The following is a 9234-nucleotide window of genomic DNA, read 5'->3' as shown; positions in this document are numbered from 1 at the left end:
AATGCCGATGGAAGTAACTAATGAGACAATAATCCGAGTTTTGGACTTGAAATGCAAAAGGTCGTCCATACGCCGACTTGCGCTACCATTGAGAAATAATCCAAGTTAAAAAATTCAACATCATGAGGAATGATCGCCCCCAATCTGACTCTTTTTGGTGAGGAAAATGACCAAGTTACAACGTCTAATGAGTTATTTATACTCGCCCAGTCAGATTTTTACCGATCAATCACGAGTTTGTCTTCAAGTTATTTATACTCGCCCAGTCGGATTTTTACCGATCAATCACGAGTTTGTCTTCGAGTTATTTATACTCGCCCAGTCGGATTTTTACCAATCAATCATGAGTTTGTCTTCGAGTTATTTATACTTGCCCAGTCGGATTTTTACCGATAAATCACGAGTTTGTTTTTCTTCTGTATAAAAAATGTCAAAAAATAATATGAGGGATAAGAGTATTCATTGATTAAACAAATTATTGGATTGCGGTGCCTCGTTAAAAACCTTCTCAGCAAAAAACCCTCTTATTTTTTATGGGGAAAAAATACTGAGTTAGGAAAAAAGTGCACCTTCTACAAATGAAAAAATTAACTGTAATAGAAACGTAAATTGGCCGCGTTCCAAGTTCTCGGTATCCTCCCTCCATCCAAGGTCCTCAGTCGGTACGCTCCTTTGCCGACCACATCATCAATTTTATAAGGGCCGACCCACTTAGGTGACAGTTTGTTTCTCATCTGAGTTAGTTGAGCGCGTTTCAACACGAGGTCTCCTACAACGAAATCTCTTGGGATGACTTTCGTATTGTACTTGAAGGCCGCTCCTCTCTGGGCTGCTACTTGACTTATCCTTGCTCTCTCTCTTGTTTCTGAGATCAAGTCCAGATCCACTCGTCTTCCCTGGTCGGATTCCCCCTCAGAAAAAGCTGTGGTACGTACTGACGGCTCTGCAATTTCAATTGGGATCATGGCATCTGTGCCATATACCAGATTGAACGGAGTGTCCTGGGTCGACGAATGAACAGTCGTGTGGTATGACCATAGCACTCGGGGAAGCTCCTCCACCCATGAAGCACCTGAATCTTGGACGCGCTTTTTCAGTCCTGAGAGTATGACTTTGTTAGCCGACTCCGCCTGGCTGTTAGATTGGGGGTGCTCGACGGAGGTGAACGTCATTCGGATGCCGATCCCTTGACAGAAATCGCGGACTCTTGTACTCCAAACTGGGTCCCATTATCATAAACAAGCACTTGCGGAACGCCATATCTGCACACAATATTCCTCCACAGAAACGCCCTAACCTTCTCTGCTGAAATGGTTGCAACTGGCTCCGCCTCGATCCACTTGCTGAAATAGTCTACAGCTACTATCAAGAATTTCAGTTGTCTTACGGCTATCGTAAATGGGCCGAGAATGTCAATGCCCCACTTGTGGAAGGGCCAGGGAGACAAAATTGAATGAAGACGCTCAGTTGGCGAATGGTGCAACGTTGCGTGTCTTTGGCATCCATCACACTTTTGGACCCAATTGACGCAGTCGTTCCTCAAAGATGGCCAAAAGTACCCTGCTCGGGCAACTTTGTACACTAGAGCTCGGCCTCCGATATGACTTCCACACATTTCGCTATGTACTTCATCCATCACTCTCTGTGCTTGCGACATGGTCAAACACCTTAAGAGAGGAGAGCTAAAACCCCTTCGGTACAACCTTTCATTGATGACTACGAACCTGACCGACTCCCTTTGCACCAACGATGCCTCTCTTTTGTCTTCCGGTAATTCCCCCCGAGTGAGATATGCGATGTACGGTCCCATCCACAAATCAAGCTCTTCCTGGATGAACAGGACATTCCCTTGCGCTTCGTTTATACTCGGCTGTGTTAACGTCTCTTGGATGACCGGCCGAGTAGCCCCTGGCTTCTTTGTACTTGCTAGTTTGGACAACAGATCGACTCGTGAATTTTGCTTCCTAGGGACATGATTCAGCGAAAACTTGGTAAAGCCAGCCGACAGGACTTTAACCTTTTCCAGATACCGAGCTAATTGGGGATCCTTCGCTTGGAAAGTTCCCGCTACCTGCCCCGTCACAAGTTGTGAATCGCTCCTGGCCGAAAGGCTTGTTGCACCCATTTCTTTTGCCAAGGCTATCCCTGCCAATAGCGCTTCGTATTCTGCCTGATTGTTGCTAGCCCGAAACTCAAATCGTAGCGACTGTTCCAAAAGTATACACCCTAGGTCCTCAAGGACGATCCCTACTCCACTGCCACCTAAGTTCGAGGCTCCGTCGACTGATAGGATCCACTTACTTTCTTCGAAAGAGTCCTCCTCAGCCGATGGGGTCAGCTCTACCAAGAAATCGGCCAACACTTGAGCTCTAATGGCTCCTCTTGGTTCGTACCTGATCGCAAACTCAGACAACTCGATCGACCACTTCATCATTCTGCCAGCAAGGTCGGGCTTTTGCAACACCTGTCGGATAGGGTGATCTGTTCGGATTACCATTTCGTAGCTATGAAAATAGTGTCTGAGCTTCCATGCGATTATCACTATGGTAAGTGCCAACTTCTCGATCTTTTGGTAATGAACCTCCGCTCCTTGCAACACTCTGCTAACAAAATAAATAGGCAGTTGGGAGTTACCTCTTTCTTGCACTAAGACCGTACTGACGGCGCTCTCGGACGCCGACAAATATACCAGCAAAGGGAGATCGGTTTGTGGTTTGGTGAGGATTGGCGGTGAGGTGAGAGCCTGCTTGAGTTCGCCAAATGCTTTTTCACATTCCTCTGTCCATGCGAACCGATCGTTCTTCCTCAAGCATTGGAACAAGGGCAACGACTTGTCAGCTGCCTTTGAGAGGAACCGAGAGAGGGAGGCCATCCTCCCTGTCAACTGCTGGGCTTCTTTTATCATCGCGGGACTTCTCATATTGATTATCGCGGAGCACTTATCGGGATTTGCCTCAATACCGCGATGAGTCAATAGGAACCTGAGGAACTTTCCTGCTTGGACGCCGAAAGAGCACTTTGCGGGGTTCAACTTGAGCTGGTAGCGTGCTAGGGTGTCGAACGACTCTTGCAAGTCAGAAAAATGCCGAGACACGCTAGGCGACTTGACAACCATGTCGTCCACGTATGCCTCCACATTTCTTCCTAGCTGATCGGCCAGCACCTTGTCCATAAGTCTCTGGTACGTCGCCCCCGCGTTCTTCAAACCGAAAGGCATCACCTTGTAACAGTAGGTGGCTTGGTCAGCTATGAACGCTGTTTTATCTTCATCGGCAGGGTGCATCATGATCTGATTGTACCCCGAGTACGCATCCATGAAGCTCAATAATTCATACCTCGATGCGTTGTCGACTAGACAATCTATGTTGGGCAGCGGGTATGAATCTTTTGGACAAGCTTTGTTTAAATTGGTGAAGTCCGTGCACATCCTCCAGTTCCCATTGCTCTTGCGTACCATTACGACGTCCGCTAGCCACGTCGGGTATTGGATTTCCCGAATGTGACCAGCTACCAACAACTTCTTCGTCTCCTCAGCTATGGCTTTCCTCTTATCCTCCCCAAACTTTCGTCGTTTTTGAATCACCGGCTTGGCATTGGGGTCGACCATGAGACGGTGGCACAGAAAGTCGGGGTCGATACCTGGCATGTCGCTGGCACTCCATGCAAAAGCCGATACGTTGCTCTTCAACACAGTCAGCAACCCTTCCTTGTCTTCTTTAGCCAGAGATACACCAATCTTGACCGTTTTGCCTTCGGCCAATCTAACTTCCTTCACATCCTCCGCCGGGGCTGGTCGGGAATCGAAGTGAATCATCCTCGGATCTAACTCGATCGATTGAACACCTCGATCAATCTGCGTCACATACAGGTGCCTCCTCGCCCTCAAACTGTCCTCATAGCATTTCCTCGCGACTTCTTGATCGACACATAGGACCCCGACCTTTCCGCTTGGCAAAGGATACTTCAGCTTCAAGTGAGGTGTGGAGACGACTGCTCCCAACTTATTCAGCGTGGGTTGGCCTAATAGTATGCTGTAGGACGACTGGGCGTTCACCACCAGGTATTGGACGGTGATAGTCTTCATGTCGTCTCCTTTGCCAAAGGTTGTCTCCAAGTCGGTGTACCCCCTGGCCGTTACCTGATCACTTGCAAAACCAACTAACGTACCTGCATATGGCATAAGGCGATCGGTCGGAATTTTCATTCCGACGAAGGCCTCCCAGAACATGATGTCTGCCGAGCTACCTTGATCCACCAACACTCGTTTCACATTGTACCCCATGACTATCGCCGAAACGACTATAGGATCGTCCTCATGGGGAGACACACCCTCAAAGTCGGCGTCCGAGAATGTGATGGCTGGCCGAGTAGGTCGCGCCCAATCTGAGACCGACAGCACTGACCGAGAGTATCTCTTCCGAGCTGCTGATGTCGGACCTCCCCCAGCAAATCCCCCCGCTATGGTGTTGAAGTCTCCATGGACAACTTGCTGGTGAGTCTCTGTACTTTTTTCCGAAAGATCTCTCGGGGAAGACCTCCCTTCGCGCCTTCCTCTTCTTGTGTCTTCTCCTTCACGCCTGCGTCGCCTATCAGATGAGCCCTCATCCTGCTTCCCTGCAATGAATTTTTTCAAACGGCCCTCCTTGATAAGGCCCTCAATCTGCCTACCGAGAACGAAGCAATTCTCCGTAGTGTGTCCATGGGTATGATGGAATTCACACCAGTCGGTTTTGTAGGGTCCCAACTGGCGGTCAGTCGCCGCTGGGAACTCGAAAAGTGACGCGCTATTAACGTCATGCAGTATGTGCCGCTTGGGAACGTTGAGTGGAGTGAACTTCTCTTCTTCCTTGCTGCGTGTCCACTCGCCCCTCGGGCGACCAGCATGATCGGCCTGTCGGTAGTTGCTCTCCTTCATGTTGTAACGGTCGCGTCGCTTATTCCAATCCGACCGCGGTCGGAGATGCTTGTTGGCCTCCTTATTGTTGCCTCCTATTTCTCGGCTCTCCGCTGCTCTCTTGCTGATCTGCCCTTCCTCCGTCTTAATGTGGCTCAGCGCGAAGGCTCTCACCTCCGACATCGTCTAGCAATTGGCCTTTTCCAGCGCGATGTCGAAAGCTCCGGACCTCAGGCCTTTCTGGAATGCGATGACGGCCATCCTTTCATCCAAAGACGTTATCCTCAAGGCGACCTCGTTGAACCTTTGTAGGAAATCCTTCAAGGACTCCTCACGCTGCTGTTTGAGGTCGAATAGGTCCGATGTGATCGGGGGTTTCTTCTTGTTAGCAGCGAATTGTGCCATGAAAAGCCGACTAAAAACATCGAAGTCGATGATTGACCGGTCGGGGAGACCACTAAACCAATCAAGCGCTGCCTTTTTGAGCGTGCCCATGAATAGCTTGCAGCGGACTTCCATGCTCCCTCCGCAAATCAACATCTGAGCTCAGAAATCCGTCAAGTGCTGGCTAGGGTCCTGCGTTCCATCAAAGGAGTCGACTTGGGGAATCCTATGATCCCTGGGGATGATCTCGGCTTTTATGGCTTCCGAGAAGGGTCAGAAATCCCTGGGGACTTCCATCATGGCGTCCTCCTCCACTGTCCTGGTGTTGGCCGCTATTCTGGCCTGCATCTCGTCTGCGCGCCTCCTGATCTCTTCGTTTTCACGTTGGATGGCCTCCTCTTTCTCCCTGGATCGCGCATTCTCCTCCCTTAAGCCATTGATCATGGCCATCATCTCCTCCATGGTAGGGGGTTGTGAGTTGTTGTTGTTATTGCCGCCTCTCGCCATGGTAAAGTGTAGGTTTCTGGTATTTCTTGGGGCGTAGGAAAAGTTTCACCGTAGCCCCACGGTGGGCGCCAAAATGTTCCGGCCAAGGGGAGGACTAGGGTTTTTTCCTAGGTCAAGCCTCAAAGCCAGAGCATTCAAAAGTGTAATCTGCCTTCCTAGCCTTAGGGTTTTAGGTTTTATAGTTTGTTGTCCATGGGCCTCATGGGCCCCGAGAACGTAGGGATTTCCTTAACTGCTTTTATTCGGGGAGCGTCCTGGAGACTTCGTATCGGGATACGACCGACCAAAACCAGCCTAAGAGGGCCTGGTCGCGTGATGATCGAGAGTGCCTCCTCTGACCGGAGAGATCGGTATTGGGACGACCTCCCCTATGTCAATGGGCCAAGTTGGTTAAGGACCGAGTATCCCTTTATGAGGTCGGTCGAGGTAATACTCGGCCTATCACAAGTAGAGAGATCAGGTCGGATCCCGACCTGGACGGTCCACATGCCCTTCAACCCTGAGCCTATAAGGCGAAAGGGTTAAAATGCCTGCTCCTTTGAGGTATCTCGGGAAACGACCGAGACACGTGTCAGACATATTCCGACCTGGACGGTCCAAAAAGAAAAAATTGGATAAAAATATTTTAATAATTACTAATCATTTATACAATATTATAAAATAAACTGCTGAAAATAATTAAAATAAATAAATAAAAGGAAAATTTTGGATAATAAAAATATTTTAATAATTATTAAATTTCCTGAATATAATAAATATATCAAAATAAAAAAAAGATAAAAATATTTTAATAATTACTAATCATTATTACATTTTCACAATATTATAAAATAAAGTGTTATTGAAAATAATTAAAAATATATATATCAAAACAAGACATAAAATTTGGATAATTTTTTTAATAATTACTAATCATTATTAGATTTTCAAAATATTATAAAATAAAATGCCACTAAAAATAATTTTTAAAAAGTAAATATATCAAAACAAATATATTAATATAAAAGATAAAATTTGAATAAAAATATTTTAATAATTACTAAACATTATTAGAGTTTAATAATATTATAAAATAAATTGCTACTAAATAAACAAATATATCAAAATAAAAAGAACAATTTAAATAAAAAAATTAATATTTATTCATCATTAATATAAAAACAAATAATTAAATAATTTATAATCATTATAACCCGGACAAAACAAATAAAAGAAAAAAACTATTATATTCATTATCAAAATAAATAAAGTTTTTCACTAATGTCTGAACTAACATTCCACCCCAAATTTTTGTAGAAAAAGCTCTAGTTTCTCTCTTTGCTAATTTTATCCACAAAGCTAGAGCAAAACAATTCCAAGATAAAAGAAATAACTTGAGCTTGCTCCAATGGTGCCTCATAAAATAAAATGAGGTCATCTACAAAGGATAGGTGGGACAACTTTGAACCCCTCCTTCCCATTTTGATAGGTTTCCAAATATGTTGTTCCACAATTAAAAAACCCAGTTGGCTTAAACATTCCATACAAAGAACGAAGATATAAAGGGAGATAGGGTCCCCTTATCCAATGTCTCTAGATGGGTTGAACTATTCTAAAGTTTTCTTATTCCACAACATGAGATCAATAGTATATGACATACACCACCAAACCATATCAACAAAACATTAGGGGAGCCCAATATCCTGGAGAGTATTCCTCATAAAATTCCATTTTAGTCAATCGTGCACATTATCTAAATTGATCTTTATAGCCATCCACCCTTTACTCTTTTCTTCGTCTTTATTAAATGGACGACTTCTTAAGTAATGATGATATTATCTCTACTCTACTTGTTAGAAACAAAGTTGCGCTGCATAGGCCCAACTAAATTTTCAATAATAGATCTCAACTAGCTAGCTAACACCTTGGTTAAAGCCTTATATGAAACGTTGCAGAGGCTTATGGGTCTAAACTAGGATAGTGAGGCTACATCATCAACCTTAGGAATAAGGACAATATTGGTTTTGTTAACCTTGTCCACATCCGTCAGGTTGCTGAAGAACTTCTTAATCATACTACACTAATGAAACCTCAGACAAGTAGTTTTATGAAGTTAAAGAAAACACACATGTAAGACAGAAAGACTCCACAAGACCCCCATCTTTGAACAAATTCTTGTTGAATTTTGTAACCATAGTTTCAATAATACATGTTCATGGATTAAGGTTCTCGAAATCATTCTACAAGCAATGTTATTAAACTTGGACCGGATTGACCAGTCCAACTAGGACCCAAAACCATGATCATTGGTTTGATCTGCTCATCTTTTCATATCAGACTTGCATTTAACTTGGAAATGACAACATCAACCTAGTACCATGTATCAGGCTATAGTTGAATTTGTGACTAATATCCCCCACCCCTGTTTCATGCACACATGACCTCTGCTTGAATGCACGTTGTTTTAAGCACCCCCACCACATCCATGTAACTTTGAGTGCATGTTGCCTGCTCTAGCATTTTGTTCCATGTTCATTGCCCACAAACAAAGTGTAAAGACAAAATAATTTAACAAAAAATATGAAGAGGTTTGTTGTTGCAACGACTAGAACACAAGTACTTTCTAGAAATAAGAGACAACAAGCCACTAATCTAGGATGCCACTGTGTAATATATATGTGAAAATTAATTCTTAAACTATGTTGCTAATCTCAAATTTTATATTGATAATATATCTTCATGTGGTTCAACTAGAGACCACTAACCTTGTGCCTTAACCAAGATGATCACCAATCCAATTTTCAAAACACTATTTGCAAGTAAACTATCTCATTCCTCTTCCTTCTCGTTATGATAGAACAATGGAAAATTTTGATGTTACAATCTTCAAACTTTAGCCATTTAAACCTTGATTTCTAGAACCACAATATTTCTTCTTGGGGAAGAGACTCTTTTGAATCTCCCCATAATTTAACTTAAAGCTGAGTGAGGTAAGAATTACTCTCATTTTGGGGGCTATGATCAATTTCTCCCAATCTCCTCTACACTTCTTTTTTTCTGTTTCAGAATGTTGCCATACACATGTTTGTTCTACCATATAAGGTTTTCATGAAAATTCTACATGTGTTGTCTCCACCCATTCACAACAGTCTAATTCTCCCAAACCACTCTAGATAAATCCTCATATGTAAGCCATGAAGCCATAAAATGCAAAGGCCTCCCCTTTTGTTCAAAGGTTGCCCTAAATCCAAGCGCAACTACAATGACCTATGATCAGATTGTAGATTAGGGAGACAATACACCAAAGCTAAGGGATAGAGGGTAGCTCAATCCTAATTCATGGAGATTTTATCAAAACACTATCAGATTCCCCTTTTGCCAAGTGAAGTTGGGTTCTTCATACCATACATTAATTAAACTACAACAATGAATAAGTGCATTAAAACCTTCAAACTTATTTGCTCGTGTTG

The 9234-nt window shown here is 43.8% G+C and overlaps 1 protein-coding gene across 1 annotated transcript; it reads right to left on the bottom strand.

Annotated features, from left to right (window-relative positions):
* Positions 1-1168: 1168 nt before the first annotated feature.
* On the bottom strand, positions 1169-5077 carry LOC109806279 (uncharacterized). The gene has a single exon (XM_020368651.2). It carries the CDS (start codon positions 5075-5077, stop codon positions 1169-1171), a length of 3909 nt encoding a protein of 1302 aa, XP_020224240.2.
* Between the last annotated feature and the right edge of the window lie 4157 nt (positions 5078-9234).

This window comes from Cajanus cajan, chromosome 6, assembly GCF_000230855.2.
Source record: "Cajanus cajan strain Asha chromosome 6, NIPB_CcT2T_4, whole genome shotgun sequence".
NCBI lineage: Eukaryota > Viridiplantae > Streptophyta > Magnoliopsida > Fabales > Fabaceae > Cajanus > Cajanus cajan.
The sequence above is the reverse complement of the archived record's forward strand: the minus strand, read 5'-3'. Positions and strand labels throughout refer to the sequence as shown.